General features: G+C 40.5%; 1 protein-coding gene across 18 annotated transcripts in view; it reads left to right on the top strand.

The window, feature by feature from the left end:
* PTPRF (protein tyrosine phosphatase receptor type F) overlaps positions 1-21,126 on the top strand; it is a 3,404,399-nt gene that overhangs the window by 3,085,404 nt on the left and 297,869 nt on the right. For all 18 annotated transcript variants that reach the window (XM_044085436.1, XM_044085429.1, XM_044085440.1 and 15 more), the window contains one exon: positions 7,630-7,749. In XM_044085436.1, the coding sequence (XP_043941371.1) occupies positions 7,630-7,749 (120 nt within the window). The remainder of the gene's footprint in view (positions 1-7,629; positions 7,750-21,126) is intronic.

Raw genomic sequence — 21,126 nt, 5'->3', positions numbered from 1 at the left:
CCTTGACCGGACTCAAATAAAACACCCATTGAAATTGCTGCAAACTTCAACTCCTATTTCATAGATACTATAGCCAATCTAACCGCTACCTTTCTCCAAGACCAACTTGTCCACCACAGACCTCTCCACAGCTAACACCGGTACACACCCTATTCCCAGCTTTCCTCTGTAACCTATACCCACCTCGACTATTAAAAAATTGCTTCTAAAACTTAAACCATGCACAAGTGCCCCTGACAATATACTTGCCAAAAACCTGCAAGTCTCAGCCAACTCAATCGCTTACCCTATCAGCATACTTCTCAACAAATCTGTCCAAGAATTCTATATACCCATCATCTGGAAAAAAGCTTATATCCTCCCTCTACACAAGGGGGCCCCAACATAGACACCACCAACTTCCACTGCATTGCTATACTATCACCCATCTCTAAGATTCTGGAAAAATGTATTCATTCTCATCTTCTTCACCATCTGACTCATGACCATATCCTCTCCCCCACCCAACACGGATTTAGACCAGGACAAAGTACCACCACTGCCCTCATATCCTGTATGGACACTGTCAGCTGAGCCCATGATGCTGGTCAAGTCGTATCTTCACTATTTCTTGATCTTTCTAAAGCTTTTGATACTGTATCCCACTCTGTCTTCTAACAAAACTCTCTAACATAGGAACCTTACCTCAAACTCTAAACTGGTTCACTAATTACCTCACTAACAGGCAACAATCAACTGAATGGCAGAACTCTTACTCCCCTTTCCTAAACACCACCACTGGTGTTCCTCAAGGCTCCATTTTAGGGGCACTTCTGTTTAGCATATTTATCTATAACTTACACACCGCACTGTCTAAAGGCTCAGTCATCCAGTATGCAGATGTGACTCCACTATCATCTGCACTGCAAACAACTCCTCAAAACTACACCAACTCACCCAAAATGCCTACGCCTCCACTAAAATTTGTATGTCTAATAATCATCTTGCCCTGAACCTCAGCAAAACCAAACTAGTAATCCTTGCCCCCAAAATGTCTACACCCTTATAAAAAGAGAACTTCACCATTCAGTCCCTAAATGGTACCACCATCAATATTGTACCTAGCACAAAACTCCTAGGTGTCATCATAGATGAAAACCTCACATTCAACCTGTACATCCAGTCCAATGTCAAAAAGACACATCAAAAGCTTGGACACTGTCAGCTACTCAGTGCATCAGCCCGACTTTCTCTAGCCTCCTCTTTTGTATTACCCTCTCTCTTATATGGTGCCCCCCTCCTCACCAACATTGAATTCTCTCTAAAGTCCAAACTAGACTCATGCTACAACAAAATTGCTAAGTTTGTAACTAATGCTTCCCACTCATCCCACCATTGCTTATTATGCAACCTAAAATGGCTTGAACTCCCTAACTGTCTCACCTTTATCCAACTAACTACATCTCACAAACCCATTCATAATCCATCCATATGCCCTGCTCTATCTTTTCTACTTACTTTATACCATCATAACAGACCACTCCGATCCAACAACCAACTGCTCGTAAATGTAGAAAAATCCAAACTTTCAGCTGGCCAGATGCTTTACTCTTTTGCCATCACAAAACTTTGGAACTCCCTCCCCCAACACTTAGATCCACCCGCTCAGTAACCCTCTTCAAGACATCTCTGAAACAACACCTCTCCTCATCTTGGCTGTGCACATGTGCTAGCACCATTCTCATGTTACCTAACTTCAACCATCACAACTATTCTCACCCCCATTCTACTGGACCTCCTTCCCCACAACACTTAGATCCACCCGCTCAGTAACCCTCTTCAAGACATCTCTGAAACAACACCTCTCCTCATCTTGGCTGTGCACATGCGCTAGCACCACATCTCATATAACCTAACTTCAACCATCACAACTATTCTCACCCCCATTCTACTACACTGGCATCCTCCTTTCACATCCACCTGTCGTTTTACATACTCCACCTCTCCATCCTGTTCACATTCCTCTTCTACTAACCCTCATTGTCCTACCATTGATCTCTCCTGTCTACTTCCTTGTCTTCCTAACCCTTATAGACCTACCATTGAACCTGGCAAGACATTCAGGTACTGTTGCAGTCTACCTTAATATCGTACCACCACTTATATCTGCAACAATATTCACTGACTTTGCTGATTCCTGCAGCAGGACTTATATAGCCTATCGCACAGCTATTACACCTCCTAATCTCTATAAGTAATTCCTGTATCTGCTTTGCACCCCCTACATGAAGTGTTCTGTATAAATTTTGCTAGCTGAAAACTACTCATATGGAATGTTCTCATGTATATACTCTGTATTGCTTGTACATCATCTTTGATTTGAGAATGATTACTCATGACTGTTTTTTTCACCAATTATATAAGCTGCCAATAATATGTACTAAATGTCTTTATTAATGTAAATTCTGTATTGTATGTGAAATGTCTTACATGTGGAGCTTTTCTTCCCGGGATTCCACTGAAAATGGGCACTTCTTGCCCAGCTGGACCATCCCGGTAAACAAATGCAAATAAATAAATAATAAATAGATCTGTGCAAGATCAAAGTCATTGTAACAGTCCCACTTTTTGGGCCTAGCAAGTATTTATTCCCCAAGTTGTGGTGTCATCGTCTGGGGGAATCTCTGCTTGAAGGCCTCCTGAAGCCTCCTCACCGACCCTTCTGCATGATTACATCCAAGATGGCTTTGGCTGTTTAGGTAGCATGTTTGAAAGGTATTGGGGGTACTGTATATTCCCTAGGGGCCTGTGTGTTGCCACACACCGTGGCAATGCTATTCATGTGAATGTCCCTCTTCTTTAGTGGAGAAGCCAGTGGTTGGATGGTTAGAGAATGATCTAGGTCCTGTACTGTCATCATCCATGCCTGCTACTAGTGTTGAGGGTGCTATGACCCACTGTGGATGCATATGAACACAAGGTGAACATACACCTATGCATGGTCCACCATTTACACTCCCAAAACATACATACCTATCATCTGTGCCAACTGCAGATCATACCAGTAATATTCCTCAGAAGGAATATCCCTGTGGTCAAGGATGTGCATGGTTGGAACACTTAAGTACTGAGGAAACATTGATATTGTCACAGTGTAACACGCACAGTGAGGCAATATCTGCAGGGGTTTTGTCCATCGACATGCCTTCTGATCAGCCACCACCTCTCTCTGCATACTTACTCCACATGGGAGACACCAGTCCCTCCATGCACAGTCTTCTGAGCTTACCAAACTTCCCAGGCCATGACACACATGGACACTTGCATCATTAACCTCCCATGCCTATTGCCAACCCTTGTCACTGTGGCTGTTCTCATCTGTGCATTTGATGACAGCTGTGTCCAGCCCTCATTGCTCTATTACCACCAAAAAATAGCTCCCAACATCTGATAAAGGTCAAAACCACAACAGTAAAAATCCAAAACATGAAAATTTAAAACATAAAAAATTGGTCGCAATTGTAGGGCATGCAGTAGTATAAGTAATGAACAGAACTTTAAACATCCATGTCTGGACTTTGTGTTTTGTCGTGTGTTTTACGCTGATTGCAATAGCAAAAATGTAATATATTTAGCAACCTGCAAATCCTGAAAAGGTTTTTACATTGGTAAAACCAATAGGAAACTAAAACACAGGATTTTTAACCATATGTATAATATAAGAACAGGAAATTAAAACAATGCCCTAGCCAAACATGCTAAAGAAAATGTAGGACATAGTTTTGTTTTCAGGGTATTGCAATGTATACATGAAAACTTTAGAGGGGGTGATTTGGTGAACTTCACTAAACCAGCTAAGCTTGAATGGTTACTGAAACTACAGGTTGACAGGTGTCCTGGCCTTAATGGATGTGTCCCTTTAAAACCTGTTTTAAAGGGACGAAAATTGTTTTAACATTGTTATTGGTTAGGTTTTATTGGGACCTTGCCTTCATTGGTTGTTCATATGTTTTAAAAGGGAAGTGTTTTATTGTTTTTGTGATGTGAAAAAGGGTTGGTTGCACAACGCGAAAACACTCGTCTGTTCTTAATAAACTTGAATGCTGATAGCTGTGGTGGTCTGACCAATTTTTATGTTTTGGATTGCTCTATTACCAGGATAGCTTGAATCTGATGTATAGAGTGGACATTCCGTATATTGGGTAGCATAGCCAAGTTGTAATATTGCATACACCATTGTTACTCTTAGCTGTGAATAGGAAAGTGACTTTTAGCCAGTGCCATGGCATAAAGCACCCACCTACGCCTCACATTTTTGTCACATGTAGCTGAGTCTCCTCACTCCTCATAGAGCCTCTCCTCTACTACTGCTTGTGGTGAATCTTGTGCCCTGATATCGGTGCCCTGCTGTATCTGTTGTGTAACATTGCGCACATGGCAGATATCTTGCTTCAGGTTTCCAGAGCATAGTTGCATGCTCCATTAGACATGTTTTAGCAGCAAAAGTGGGCTATTGTCAGTCTGAAGACATGATCGAGGCTATTTCAGGCTTGTTGTTGTTGTCATTATCTGCCATAGTCTGTTGGTTTTAGGAAGGGGGTTATTAGCTATGACTCCAGGGCTTATCTGTCCTCATCTTTAAGATATCCTTAAGGTAAATCACCCCACATAAGTTGCTGACATGTCAGACATTTGCAGGGTGTGGAAATCCTGGGTAGTACACTGACGGAGTCAGTGGTGTGCAGAGTACCTCATGAAAATGGGCTCTGTGATAAAACCCTACATGATGGGATTTCTTTCCTCTGTGGTATGCAGAAACCACATATGCTTGTCCATGTGCAGTAACATGGTATTAAGCAATTGCTGTTGTATCTGTAAGGCAGATGCCTGGAGTTACATCCACCATATCCCCCGAAGATTTCTAGAAGGTCTCCATAGCAAGAAGTGCCAGTGCTTATACATACCTTGATATCCACAAGGATGCAAATGCCATGCATATCATCAGCCTGCCTATGAGGATGATGCATCTGTACCAGCTCCAGTATGGTCTCTCTCCACATGCTAGTGGTTCACTATTTCCATGTTATAATAGGGATCAGATTTTAAGTGTAGTCAGATCCTTTAGTTGGTGCAGCAAGCTACAACATGCACTTCTACATCATCTGGCTGAGAGGACACCCTGAAGCATGTATATTTATGCTAATTCTGCAGCAACCCCTAACATACAAGTCTGGCCTTTGCTTTCTTCACCACGGTTTTATGATGCACATCTACGTTAGTGGTCACAGCTCATCACACAGTTTTTGTAAGTTACTGAATTTATTCCATGTTGTTTATCCTCATTTCCATTCACCATTACCCTTTCAGTATTACCTATTTGTTTATGAATCACGCCCACTATGTTTAAGGTGAATTTTTTTCTGTTTTTCATTCTAAAATGTCTGTGGAGTTGTTGTCTGTACCATCTGAAAAAGTTTAGAAATATAATTTGAAGGTTGATTATCATCTGATAAGGAATGTTGACACTTTAAATTGTGTTGTGGTTTGCATTGCTGTTACTTTAATTTTTCTTAGATTGAACTGGTGTGAAAAAACTGTATCATTGTCTGAAAAGGTAAGGTCAAAGAAAAAAATTAGTTTAATTTCATCTTGAGCAGTGCATTGCTTAAAAAAAAAAAAGATGTCAGATATGGCAGGCCTAAAGGAGGTTTAAGTAGAGTGCAGAAACCATCTACCAGCACATTTGGGATTTTTAGAAGGCTTCACTCTGTAAAGAACACTGTTATAGTCTCTTTTTTTGTTTAAAACGACTCTGTGTTATATGCACAGAATTGCATGCAACATCCCTGCTCCTGTAGAGAGGTTGTGATGCAGCAACTGCTATTGAATGCACATGTGCATCATAGTCCTATTGCAGTATTATTACAAGTAGTGCATAGGCATTGTACTGGCATCCGGTAAAGCAAGCATTTTATATCTCTCATTTTTGCCTCTCATCAGTCGTGTACTTCAAGAGAAAGACTACGATGTCAATGGTTTGCAGCACTGTACAATATTTTTGAAGAAATATAAATATTAGGGATCTCTCTTGCTTTAGTGTACAGTTCAAAGTTCATTTGCACAGCTTCTTTTAAAACTACATGGTGTTAGTATGTAGTGCTCAGTGCAGGTCTTTATACTGTTTTGTTTAGTTTAGGCTTGCCATGCTGGAAAGTGGTCCAAAGATCACTAGATTTATCCACTGATGTGGACATAACTGCCTTTAAATTAATGCACCTACCTAGTAAGTGAAGAAGCTCCTTATGTAGTGCCGTAAATTTTCTGACTGCTTTGTGACACTCTGTGACAGTGTCATGCTTAATAACAATAAATAAAGTAAAATAAACCAAAACATGTTAAAATTAAAATGCAGCAGCAAAGAACAGAACGAGTGCGAACCATTGGCTTGTGTCCTTCAGGCCATGTGGGGTGGTTCAGATATGCAGAATCCCGCAGTAGCTAACTCTTTGAATATGTACTGATAGATATTGTGTAAATTAAAATGGTTTTCTCCAATATACTGTGTGTACAGTGAAAGGAAATGTGCAAGGCCAAACAGCAGTTTTCAAAATAATATGCTTGCTTTGCAAGAACAGTTATGTTCAGCTTAGATATTAATAACATATAGCTGTGGGCATTACTGTAAATGCATCCTGTTATAGAAAAAAAGGAAGTTGACTTTCTTGGCTTTCAGATGCAGAAATAAATAAATAAAATACAGACAGGTCAAGTGACACAAAGATGACGTGGAGAAACTTTTGTGAAGTCTTCAGATACAGTGAGGACCAAAAAAGGGCATGAGATAACTGTGGACTTTTCCATGACACAGAAACTAGAAGAACAAGTCACAAGGACATTAAAAATAACATTGGTTGAAAAGAGTATATAAACTGGACAGTATGTTTCATTCAGTAGTGATGTCTTAGACTAAGTGTGCCTTAGTCTATTCATCTGTCTAGCTGTGTTATAATAGAATTGAAATAGCTCTGACAGAATTAACTGTTTGGCAAGAATTTGTTCTGAGACAAATAAAGTATAACAGATACAGTAGTACGGAGTTTGTCTGGTCACTTTTGGACATTTTCTTCAGTGACATTTTCTTCAGTGGTGACATAAAGACCTTTGCTTGACATTTCTTCAGACTAGAAAGATACATTCTTCAGTGGATACATTTCTTCATGTACTCCTATTGCTCATTGTTTAAACTTGGATTTTAGTTACATCTACTGCTGATGTAGCAGTTGAAAGTTATGTTGCCACCCTGCTTCCTCACTGGCCTCATGTTTTGTTAAATCTTTTAAAGAAAAAATAAAGTTCCTTGTATTGACCATGCAAGTCCTGCACCATACAAAAAATGTGGCAACATTTTTTGTATGATCTGCATGGACATTTAGCTGTCTTATACACATGTAGTAGTAGTTCTGACCTGTAAAATAATGACTTTTATTTGTTCTTTTATATTGTCATTTTTCATTTAGTAAACATAATTACATGATTTGTCTCTGTATGTGCGTGCAGATTACCTGTATACATTATTTTTAATATTGATCTTGTTTGTAGTCCGAAGGGACTATGTTATAGTCTGTTTTTTTTTTTTTCTTCCTTTTACAGATCAAATGTGACCAGTACTGGCCAAGTCGTGGTACAGAAACATATGGTATGATTCAGGTTACACTGCTGGATACAGTGGAATTAGCAACCTATAGCGTGAGGACGTTTGCTCTTTATAAGGTACCACAAGTTATTTTGTTTTTGTGACTTGTCAGTGTTGTTGTCTTTTATTCTTTATTGTTTACAAGTATGCATCTTTTGTTTGTTATAAGGATGAACTGATTGTAAGAGTTCAGATGTAGTATAGGTAGATCATTGTGTGGGTCATTTAACTGGGGGGCTTTGTACTGGGTATGTTATACAAATGGTTACACTGGAGACAAGTAGAAGGTGCATCTGAAATCTTTAAATGATTAGATGGCAGAATTGTTCCTATCAGCCAATGGAACACAACCATAGAATTCAGTGGAAGAATCAGCAGAGGTGAAACTTTGATAGTTTTGCCCATTTCAGCCTTTCTGCAGTAAATCTGAAACTGAGAAGATTATTTCAGGGGATATGGGATGAGAATGATATTATTTATTGTTAGGCTACATAATCTGAAGTAGAGCATTTGATGAAAGACCAAGGAGAACTTGGCAAGTGCTTTTGACTGTTAAGAAAGAGAAGGTGAAATTGTATGGGTATAGGGAGTAAAGGAAATTACTGGACTGTATTTACAAAATAGGAGGATTTTGCCTGCTTTGTGGCTAGAGAAAAAAAACAGTTAACTTATGCTTGCTTAGTTACAAGGGCCCAGGAGAGGCTGGGAATAAGAAAATGGTCATGAGCAGCTGTTGTCAGCCCATTCATCCCTGGGTGCGAGAGTCGATAAGAGTTCACCAATAGCATTATGCTTATGAAGCCTATGCTGCCCACAGAATGACACTTCTCTAGGAAAGTTAACATATGATGTTCTTTGTTTTTCTCTGTTGCAGTAATCACACTTGGGTTATCTGCCTGCAGGTTGCCCTCAGTCCAGTCGGCCTGAATACCAGAGACTTAGTATTTCTGCATTGGATGCTGTCACTTCTTCCATGACATCAGGTCATCAGGGGTATAAAAACAGGCAGCCGACGCCATTACATTAGTCTTCCTTGCTGAGGAAGACCCTGAAGCAGAAGCAGTTTGCAAGTGCCGGTCGGCAGCTACCTGAATTTTTCATTTTCGAGTTGAATAATCCTGTCTTCTAAAGCTAAGTACCCCATTGGAGATCCTTTTTTCTTGCTCTAACTGATGTCAGAAAAAGTTAACAACTGTTTTGCCTGTGGAAAGCAAATCCGTCACAGAGATTTTCATTCTTACTGCGTCACCTGTTTAGGCCCAGACCATGATGTCCCTTGTCGGTTTTGTGCCTTGTTTAATGGCCAAACCATTCGTCATCGGGCTATCTTTGTCGCTAAATTCTTTTCCTCTCGATCTCCATACTCTGAAATGGCTTCGGTAAGCCGTCTGACTACCGATCTTCCGAAAAAAACATGAAGATAAAGACAGAGACAGACTGCATAGGTCCTAAACTGCCAACGATGCTTCCATTAAGCTAGTCGCCAGTCCGCCGGTACTCAGTGAGGCGCCTTTGCAGCTCCTGATGCCCGCTTCTATGGATTCGCAGGGCTCTGCTGAGACCCATTCGGAGTCAGGTATGCCGCGAGATGTTTCTTCGACTATGGAACCAGCGGATATCTCTACCTTAGATGGGTCCGGAGCCAGCTTCTGAAGGAGTTTTTCATCCTACCGATGTTTGAATCAAACCAATGACTTCTTTTTTAACCAAAACTACCGAGTTTCTTAGCCCCAGAGTACGCACTACGCCTAGAAAAACGACGACCAAAACACAAGCTCAGGCACCCATGCCACAAAAACAAATGCTTAGAATGGCTGAAGACCTTATTACGCTTAGGGGAAGCCAGCCTTCCCCAACTAAGAGACAAAGACTCCAGTCCCCTTCAGGTTCTACAGACCAGGAGTCCGATGACTCTGACCTTTCTGATTATGAAGACATGCCTTATCCGCCTATGAGGATTCAGATGCAAAGGAATCCATTCCCTCTGCCTCCCCTCCAGAGGATTTCTCTTTTGGTGAAACCTTGCATACTTTGAGAGAGCATTTCCATTGGGAATGCCAAGACTAAACTTAGTCCAAAAAGAGACTCAGAGAATTTTTAGAGTTGTCTCAGCACAGGCCTTTAGCTATGCCCCCTGTCCTGGATGTTATCTTTTCATGGAATACAGTCTTACTCCAGACACTTTACCTCCGGCCCCTAGGAAACCAGACAGGTACTACAGAGTAAGTACCTGATTCTCACAAGTTTCTTTTCAAGAATCCTACTGCTGATCTAGAGATCATTTCCCAGGGACCTAAAGGTATTAAGGCTACTACAGCCAAAAACCCAATCCCTTCAGACAGAGATTCCAGAGCTTTAGACAGATTGGGTAAGAAGGTATATACCTCTGCAATTCTTACTATCAGGGCATTGAATTGCCAGTTTCACATGCTGAAATACCAGCATCATATTATGGAACTTATTAAACAAAAAGTGGTAATTTTTCCGGATTGTGCAGAAGATAAAGAATTGCAGGAGCTTATGCACTCTGCAAACCAAGTTAGTAAGCATACTTTACAGTGTGGCTTTGATGCCCTGGAAGTTTCTTGCAGGGCAGCTGTCACTGGCTCTGTACTGAGAAGACATGCTTGGCTGAAGGAGCAGGCCTTGCTAGATCATGTCAAATCTGAATTACTAGACGCTCCTTTAAATAAGGACCATTTGTCTGGCACGAAAGCAGAAGAAGTTAAAGATGGAAGAAAAGGCTAAATCTATGAAAACTGTTAAAGAATTCCTACAAGTGCAACCACCTAGATTCAGCAGGCATTGCCCTTCAAAACACTGGTCCTTTCCAGCCGCCTCCAGGCCTTCCCAAACAAGACACTGGGGAAACAAAACACCCAGACTACAGTCTAAGGGTATGCAGAGATCTAAGCAATGGAGCGCCCCCACCCCTAGAGCAGGGAGTGGTAAGCCACCTCCTTATGGAAAAACCTCACAATGACTTCTCAGCTCTGCTTCCCAGCCTTGCCCAATTGCTTGTGCCCCTAGGAGGAAAGCTTGCCCTTCATGCAAAAAACTGGATGTCCATCACTCAGGACTGATGGGTCTTGAACATTGTAATCCAGGGGTACAAATTTTATTTCCATTCACTGCCAACCCCAAGCGGGTTTCCAGACCTTCCTCCAAACCAGTGGGCAGAGGCTCAAAACCAAGTACTTTCCCTGCTCAATATCAGAGCTATTCAGCCTGTTTCAGTAGAACAGAGGGGTCAAGGATTCTACTCCAGACTATTCCTGGTGCCCAGGAAAGAGGGCTCTTGGCGCCCAATCCTGGATCTTTCAGTTCTCAACAGCTTCCTGGTGGTACCAAAATTCAAGATGCTTACCCTGCAACAGCTTCTCCCTATGTTAGCCAAGGATGCCTGGTTAGTCACCCTAGACTTAAAAGAAGCCTATCTGCACATCCCCATAAGGGAGTCATGCAGGAAATATCTACGTTTCAGGGCAGGATTTATACATTATCAGTTCTCTGATCTTCCCTTTGCTTTATCTACTGCACCCAGGGTATTCACAAAATGCCTGGCTCCAGCCATTGCGCACTGCAGAGAAATATCCAAATTTACTTGTACTTGGACGACTGCCTGATTCAGGCGGACAGTAAGGAATTGCTGCTTCTGCACCTGACATTTGTAAAAAGCCTTCTAACTTCATTGGGATACACCATCAAAGAAAAGAAATCACAACTGGTACCCAGTCAAAAGATTGTATTCCTGGGGAGCAAGCTTGGACACACCTTCCCAGATGGCATTCCTCACTTCAGAAAAACAGGTCTATCTGACAGACCACTTCAAACAAATGGCCAGCTATCTGCAAGAAAAATACTGCAAGCTCTAGGGTTCATGGCCTCATGTATTCTGCTAATTTCATATGCAAGACTGCATATGAGGAAACTTCATTGGTACTTAAAAAGTCTTTGGTGCCAACATTTTCAGGACCTGGAAACAGTCATTCCTATCATACCTTGTCTAAGGACAGAGTTCCTTTAGTGGGCAGAAGCATGCAGCCACAACAAGGGACTGCATTTTAGTCAACCCTATGCCGCACAGACCCTAACCACAGATGCATCAGGTTATGCATTAGGGGCTCACATGGCGGGCAAATGTATTCAGGGCCACTGGAGCCCAAGGCAAATTCTCCTGCACATCAATCAAAAAGAAATGCTAGCTGTACAGAATTCCCTGACAGCTTTCAGATACCTACTTTTTCCAGGACAACTGATGATAAAAACAGACAACACAAGCAGGAGGGAACCAATTCTTATCCACTCTGCAGGTTAGCTACGGCCCTGTGGAACACAGCCTTGGACAACCAAGTTCATCTACAAGCTCAATTCATGCCAGACAAACAAAATTCACTGGCAGACAACTTAAGCAGAAATATCCTAGACCCACACAAGTGGAAATTGGAGCCCAGCACCTTCAACCTTCTGATCCAAAATGGGAGACCCCAGAGGTGGATCTCTTTGCATCCCCCAACAACCACCAGTTAAGCAAATTCTGCACCAGGAACACTCACAGCAGGGCCTGGAAGGTGGATTCCCTATCCTTTCAATGGGAAAACCTCTCAGTCTATGCCTTCCCCCTCTGCCCCTTATCTCAAGAGTATTACTCAAGGTACAACAAGACAGGCCAAGGACAATTCTGATTGCCCCGGACTGGCCATGCCAGCACTGGTACCCACTCCTGTGCAGCCTGACAATGGTGCCACCCTGGCACCTACACCAGACCCCAACCCTTCTTTCTCAGCAGGAGGAACAGATTTTGCATCCACAGTTGCAAACCCTCAATCTTGCAGCCTGGCATATTCCTTAAATACCCCACCAGCAACCTTAAGCAAGCAGGTGCTGGACATCATCCTTAAAACCAGAAGGCCCAGTACTAGGAAATCCTATGCTGAAAAGTTGAAAAGGTATTGTTCTTGGATTCAGTCTAAAGGAATGGACACAGCACTGCCCTCCTTACCGCTAATCTTGGATTACCTAGCAGAACTACTACACAGAGGCCTATCCTTCTCCATTAAGATCCATGCTTCTGCCATTTCGGCTCATTACTATACTGAGCCACCTCTATTCTCTCACTCTCTCATGAAACAGTTCCTGAGAGGGGCAAACAGCTTAAGGCCACCAAGGAGAGCACCCACCCCAGTTTGGGACCTTAACTTTGTTCTGGAAAAGCTCACGCTCCCCCCTTTTGAACCTGCTGCTACAGCAGAGTTAAAATTCCTCTCTTGGAAAACAGCCTTGCTTCTAGCCATCACTTCAGCTAGAAGAGTATCTGAGTTACAAGCACTGAAGGCTGTGGAACCCTTCATTATTTTCCATGCTGACAGGGTTTCCCTCAGAACTAACCCTTCCTTTATGCCTAAAGTGGTGTCCAGTGTGGCTCTTAACCAGTCCATTTGCCAACCTTCTTCCCTAATCCTCAAAATAAAGGGGAAAGGATCCTGCACTCTTTGGGCGTGCACAGAAGCTCAGGTTCTACCTTGATAGGACTAAGCCTTTCAGAAAATCTGACCAGCTGCTAGTCAGCTTTGCAACAGGGGCAGAGGGCAAGGCCATTTCAAAACAAACCATTTCCAAATGGATAGCACACTGCATCCATTTGTGCTACAAGCACCATGGAAAACCAACCCCTCAGGGGGTCAGAACACATTCCACTAGAGCTACATCTACCTCTACAGCATTTCTCAGGGGAGTTCCTACAAGGGACATACTGGAAGCTGCTATCTGGAGTTTTGTACACACCTTCACCAAGCATTACCATCTGCCTATCTTTTCTAAATCCAGGGCAGGATTTGCTACAGCAGTCTTGCAAGGCCTACTAGCCAGCACTAACTCTTCTTAACTGTCTCCACCCTTCCTCAGCTTTGGGAATCAACCCACGTGTGATGACTGCAACAGTGAAACAAGAACATAGTGCAGTTGTGTACACTTACAATAAATGTAGTTGTTAGAGTGTATTCACTGTTGCAGTCCTGGTCTTTTTGTCTCTCCTCTCTATGGCTATTCCTACTAGTGTTGGTATTTACTTTTTACTGGTGGTGTTTTCCCCACCATATACTAGCTAGCTCCCTGTTTGGGGGCTCCTGATATTTGAAGCAAGAAAAACTGATGTAATGGCGTCGGCTGCCTGTTTTTATACCCCTGACTACCTGATGTCATGGAAGAAGCGACAGCATCCGACGCAGAAATACTAAGTCTCTGGTATTTGGGCCGACTGAGGGCTACCTGCAGGCAGATAACCCAAGTGTGATGACTGCAACAGTGAATACACTCGAGCATCTACATTTATGTAAGTGTACACAACTGTACTTTCTAGCTTACACGTGCTTCTTATGTAAAAGGTATTCATGATGTGTATATATGCCATATGTATGTATGTTCTACTTTTTACTCTCATGTATTGTAATGTGGAGCTTTTCTCCCCGGGCCTCCACTGAAAATGGACCTGTGTCCAGTCGGACTTTCCTGGTAAACAAATGTAAAATAAAATAAATAAGTAAATATCCAGCCTTTTCTTGATGACATGGAGTGTCATCTGCTCAATGCCGCATTGACACAAGTATCTTTTTGGACACCTTGGCCTAGAAAAGAGAAAAGTAGTACCATATTGGCAGTTAAGGAACTTTCATCCACCAGCCTCGATGTAATCTAGGAACTGCCTATCTAAGCTTTGGCCCTTTTATAAGATACAGACCAAGTACAATCTATACAAGCATCATAGACCACTGTAAATAAGTCAGTAGCCATGGAAAGACTGAGAAGGTCAAGTAAGGCAGCAACAGGTGCAGAGACCCAGAAACAGTTTCCATCCTTTCAGTGTTGGGAACGTGTCACAGTGTCTATTGAGCAGAGCCACTGCTAAGCTTACTCTCTCTCTCCTATAAACTTCCTGAGGGAAGATGTCTTCTTTTCCGGAAGCAGTGGTTTCACTTAACCTTAGAAAATTGGGTAATAGAAGTACTTACCACAGGTTACTTCATAGTGTTTGTTTAGTTTCCTCATCTAAGACACACATGCTACACTAAAGGAACATTTGCAGCACGGCATGCCCATTATAAAATCATTGCTGGATATCAGGACAGTCCAGAGTCTCTCTCTCTAAGGATGACTTATGAAGTATTAATCAAGATTATTTTTGTACCATAAAAGGACCTGTGCAAGCCCATTCTGTTTTCAGATGAATATTCAATAGTAAAAATGTCAAGATGCCAACCTTGCAGGTCTTGTTTCCACTTTAGACTTGAATGACACATCCCCATCCATAGGCATAAAGAAAGTACTTCAGCTTCAGAATGAAGCACTAATAGTAGCAGTTCACCTCCTCTTTTAGTTTCTCCAAATCTTTTGGGTTTCTAATACCATGATGAGAATGAAACCCATTCCTAAGTCAAAGTACAATTAAAGTTCATGAAATTATTATTGTTTCACTCTTTGATGTCAGCCCATAGTGCTCTTTGCAGCATCTGCAGTGTGCCCAGTAATGACTCCTCCTGTAATTTGGACAGAGTTACATGTATTGGTAGCATATCTAAATATGATTGTAGACTCTTTTTTTTTATAAGACCCGTTGCTCCTACTACTATTGGAACTATCTGGGTATCTTTCTTCCACATTGCTCTCATTTCTGCTTGCAAATCCTGATATTTTATGACTTTGTGTCTCTCTCTGTGCAGGACACTGTAGTCACTGGGTGTGGCGATTTCAGTGATCAATGCTACTTTTGTCTTCTTTTCTCGAACCACTGCATCTGGTTTTCTAGCTGTGCTTGACTGCAGTGATGGTTTATGTAAGAGTGAAAGTGGTCTACATTTACTCTTATTTTAGTGATTGATTCAGGCCCATTCACTTTGGGGACATGAATGTGTAGTGATTCTAATTTTTGTTTCAGAACATCATGCATATGAGCTCTAGCAACAAATACCTTTTTATTCAGGTAGGGTTAAGGTGTTCCATATAGCTTCTGTCTGATTCCTTTTATCCCAGAAGTGTTCCTTAATATAAAAGGAGAAACAGAGTTGAGCTGTGAATTGGAAAAGATTACTGTAGTTTACTGAGCAGATGCAGATGACAACTGAGGAGCCATTAGTCTTTTGCATTCACTACAAGCTTCTTACTGGATCGGAAATAGTTGCATCTAAATCTCAAGCACTTTAAGCTTAGAGTCTGGAAGTTTATCAAGCAGTTTTTCATCTAGCCGTTTGTTTTCACTAGGTGTTACACATCTTCTCAAATAACAAGTAACTTTGTTAAAATGGCCAAGGCATTTGGATAGAAGCCATTGAACTAAAAGAAATCCACAATGTGCCATTTCCTAAAAGAAAACCAAATTTAAAACACACAAGCGGTTTTACCCTTCTAACTGAGAACTGCAAACTGGTTGAAAATGTTGAAGTACTTCTTGAGACATATTCAAAGTTAATTAAAGCATTCAGTCCTGGGGCTTGGTGGCTTCAATTAAAACCTACCAGTAGTGTCCAGTGTATTTTAGCAGGCTTGTCCAGTTCTTCCCGTCTAACATCAAGCTCTGCCCTTTCCAGGCCATAAAGAACACACTTCTTGAAGTCCATGCATACTTTGCTGTGTCTGTATTGGGAAGATCTCCACATACCTATGCTGTAAGAAAACATAATGAAAGTAGTGCTTTAAAGAGTAAGACAGCATTGAGCACATGGTTTTTAGTCACCTTTTTCTAATATGTATTGCTTTGTACTGCTTTAAGTTTTTAGTAGTAAGCTCATGAGATCTGTGCATTTTTTATGTGAGACCTGTGTCTTTATAACACACCTATGCACAGTATTACAAACCAATCAAAGAAGTTCTCAGTCAAAAGAATGTAATCACTTACTGGTTTGTTGATTTAACATTGATTTTCTTTAAGTTTTTTGGGGGGAAATAGATTTTGTGGATTTCTTTGCTTTATATATTATTTAAGAAGCAAGAAGACCAACTAGGAAGGAAGTAATGTATGTTCAACTGAACTAGGGTTTGGTTTAATGAGAACGTAAAGAATCAACACCACTTTGTGTCTTGTATCCTGTAGAAGCTCTTAGAGCTGTTTAAGTAAGGCCCATTTTATAAAGATGCAACAATCAGCAATTTCTGCCTGCAATATGGTTTGCTAATGCATCGACTAAATACTTCTTGTGAGGGAGCTACTATCCTCTATCTCTGGGTATCTGGAAGCCTCATTTCCTTGACTTTTAATTTTGCTAAAGAAAAGCTAACTTTACCTTTTGTTTGAAACATGACAGTATAAGTAAACTGAAATACCTTCTTGAATGACTGTCATTTTAATAGTCATCTCATCTGGGAGTTTCTAAACTACAGTCCCTTGTCTGTAGGATTGACTTATACTGTCTGTGGAAAATGGGGAGTTGTAACAAGGTCGGTTGGCAAACTAGGCCAAACTGAAAACAAGAGCAGGGAAAAAAAATAAAAATAAATTCCTCTTAATAGTTAAGGAGAAAAAGATCAACAGGCTAAGCAAAAAAAATGTTTTATAGATGCATACAAGCTCTTTGCTGTATCAAACATCCTTGTTGAACTGTAACAAAGAACTGTAATAGCTCCTAGCTTCAATTCACCAGCTGTAATTTACTCTTAAAAAATTTGCCAAGCTATGCAACAGCTGTTGTGTATCTACATAACAGATCTTGTTAAACTGTGGCAAAGAACTGCATGCACTTATAGTTTGACTGAGTTACTAACTCACAAATAATGGATGCCATTTAAGTAGCCACAGTCACGACTGCTGCTACTTAAATGATTACCGATGCTGCTTGCTGGGACCTATCAGCACATCTTTTGCAGTACCAACTGCACACTCCAAACAGCTTACACTAGGGTGACCAAATCATGAACTGGAAAAAACGGGACACACACCCAAGGAGGGTTTGGGGGATACCCTCCAGCTAAAGAGGGGTCCGGGGAGCCTCTGCCGGAAACTATTTATTGAAATATGCTCATTTTAACTATTTTGAGACCTAGAAATCTTTTTAAATTTACCTTCACTTTTGTAATCTAATTTAAACACTGAGACATATCATAAACGAAAACAATAATTTTGCAGTGAATACTTATTTATTTATACATATTTTACAACATAATACAACACAACAAATTAAATTTCACTAGTCTAGGATTTAAATTGAGGATATTTGGCTGTTGTCCCAGCCATTGTTAAAACCTCCTTATCTAATATAAACTTGTAAAAACTATAACAGTCCATTTTGAAATTGTAGAGAACTTGCAGGATTGCAGAAAGGGTCTCCACTCTCATCTTGTTTCTTTCGTCCATCCATTGAATGTTCATGAGCGAAAAGATTCTTTCAGTATTACCATTATGGGCAGGGATCGCAAACACATATTGGCATATCTTCAAAAATTAAGAGTTCTGTTCTGGCCTAGTATGGGTTTTGAAAAAACAAACCCACTTTTCGTGACACTGAGGTGTTTTTTTTATCTTCATCAGTCCACTCTTTAATATTTTCACTTACAAAATCTGCTAACGATGCCAGTTGATCAAATAACAAAGTATCATTTATTTCAATACCTTTTTCGTTGAAGTAACAAATAGTTTCTTCAATTTGTTCCCAACTGGGGATGTCCTTCAAAAGCATCCATTTGAATTTTGAGAAGGTAGAGAATGGTACACTCCATTTTTTAAGATATTGTAGGCAGGTTTCATAAAACTCGTTAACTTCATTTTTGAAGTTAATTTCGTCTTGTTGCATAATATTGGCCCGTTTAAGAATGGATTTTACACTAAATGATAAAAACTGTTCCTCTTTTCTTCTGGTCAAAGCTTTGAGAGTACATTCCAATACATCATTGACTTCCATAACACTTTTTGTACTTCCTTCAATCTTTTTAATTCGTTGGTGAAAAATACTGAGTTGGCTATGGATAAACCATAAGTATGCCTCTTTCATATTAAAAAATGTTAACAAAATCCTTGGAGCTTTTTCCACGTTTAAAAAGAAATCCTTTAAAGCATCAAACAGCTTTAAAATTCGTTCTATTGCAGGCATCAAAGACAGCCAACGAGTTTTTGAATACGCCAAAATAGTGCCAGATTCGCCGTCGACCATTTCACAAAATTCTTTTAGCCTCTCTGTTCGCACCATGTATATAGAAAAATAAGAGAAGAGTTTGACAACAATACCTTCAATGTCACAGCTTAATCTATCAGCTGCTGCACATATGCAGTTATGTAGTACATGTGCAGGACAACCCACACCTTCAATACCACCATGTAAATTAGTTGTTAATTTTGTAAATACATTGTTTTTCCCACTCTGTTCAAACCACCAAAATGTGTGTTGGTATTGTCACCACAAAACGCAATGCAACTGTTTTTATTTAACTTGAATTCATCAATACAGTTCAAGCAGAAACTAGATATCTCATCTGACGTTTCACATGGCAAGGAAGCTACTTTCAGTAACTTTGACTTTATCCCTTCATTTATGTCAAAAAACTGAACTACAAAAGGAAACATTTTTATAGCCTTGTGATTACTTGCATCAGTTGAAATGCCATAAAAAGGGGATTTATTTATCTCTTCAATGCTAGTTTTCATGCTGAATGGAGCTAAAACACCAGTTATCAGGGCTGATTGCTTTGTTCTGGCAGAGCTAAACTTTAATGCAATTGATGAGTCACTAAACATAACGCTGTTTAACTTGTTGACACAGTCATTTGACCTAAAGCTGTGATGGTGCTTTACCGTATGGTAGGCCTGAGTTAGTTCAGCAGCTCTAACTTTCATTTCTTCATTAGAATCATGTTTTATAAAATAATTAAGAGACATACTGCTACTTGGGGCACTCGGTCTGTTCATATGTTTCACTGATGTGATGTGTTGTTTTATATCTGAATGTCCACCATGACCAATACTAAAAACACTATTGCAAACTGTGCACTCGGCTTCACTGTCATAGCGTCCCTTTTTAATATAGTTCCACTCTTTGGAATACTCCTCCATAAACTTACATTGACGCTTGGGCATAATTATTGTCTATGAGACAATAATATAAAATTTAAGAATAAAGTTCAACACCCAAAACAAACACCTGTCACTCTGACACGAACAGGCCGGCAGGGATCACACATAAGACTAACACATTACACGCTGCTACAGGTCTGTATATATGGCTATGCTTACTTCTAAAAGTTTGTAGTACTTAGACTAGAAGTGCTTAGCGGAGCCCCTGACTTGATATTTGCTGGGGGCCCCCAAAATGCTAGCACCGGCCCTGGTTATACTTTATTGTCTTTGCTCCTCAACTACAGTGTACCTTCTTACGTTCTCCATTGTAGAGTTCCTTTGGCCATCTCTTCCTTGCTATATGTTTGCTTTAAATAAAGGCGTGCGTCCAGTAGCCATAGCAACAAGGTCTGATGTTCTTTAAGCTACTCAAAAGTCTAAAAAATGAAAAATATTAAAACAAGATCAGTTTCGCATACAGACTGACCTTAAAGTTATCAAATTTACATACATAAAAATACGCAGCTGGTATCGCCAAATAAGTTTCACATAACACTTCAAAACCCCAAATTACATATTTTAAAAAAGTAGCTTTCAAGAAATTGTGAAACATCTGATATGACGCTGTAAAATATATTTTTCAAACTTTCCTTCAGATACCATTCATTTCAAGTAATTGCAACAACACACATACTCACCTTCTTCACCACCGTTTATCTACCATAACCTGCCAATCAAAACAATGAGGTGGGATTTAGTTTACTTGACACGCACTTTACAAAAGGGGAGGATGTGCTGTCGCTTTTCGCGATGAATTGTTGGTATTGCAGTTTTTAACTGCTCATTTCGTCATATTAGCTACGGAAATAGAGCTGTAGTCCCTGCAGCAAAGGAAATAGTAAAAATGCGGCGTGACGCAATATTGACAATGTGACATTGACAACTTCAGTTATGTTGAGTTTCGATTTTTATTATCAGTATTTATTGTGTGCTGTGTGGTAAATGAAGGAAACTTGTATCACAAGTGTGTATGGTGGAAGAAGCCACTTTTTTATTCTTAAAATGACCTGCTTTTGTCTTAGAAAAGTTCAATGGGCACTTCAACCCCTTATATACAGATGTTGCGGTTGACATGTAGAATATGCTTATGTACACAATCTTTCTTGCCACTATCAGTCGGTCCGTCATCATCATCATCACTGAGGAGTAATAATGGTTTGAAAACTTGTGTTGAGGCACTTGTGGGTTCGGGTGTATGGAGGGACAGCACCAGTCTGCATTTTATTATGAAGCGCAGCATTTACACACCCACTCAAAATTATACGCAAAAGAGAACGAGTATAGTGGACAGCAAGTATCTGTATGGAAAAAAGCTGCTCCTCCCTCATCTCTTACACAGAAAGGTAAACAGAAAATACCTGTT

The sequence above is a fragment of the Protopterus annectens genome, chromosome 10.part0 (assembly GCF_019279795.1).
Source record: "Protopterus annectens isolate FY-2018-M chromosome 10.part0, PAN1.0, whole genome shotgun sequence".
NCBI lineage: Eukaryota > Metazoa > Chordata > Ceratodontiformes > Protopteridae > Protopterus > Protopterus annectens.
The sequence above is the reverse complement of the archived record's forward strand: the minus strand, read 5'-3'. Positions and strand labels throughout refer to the sequence as shown.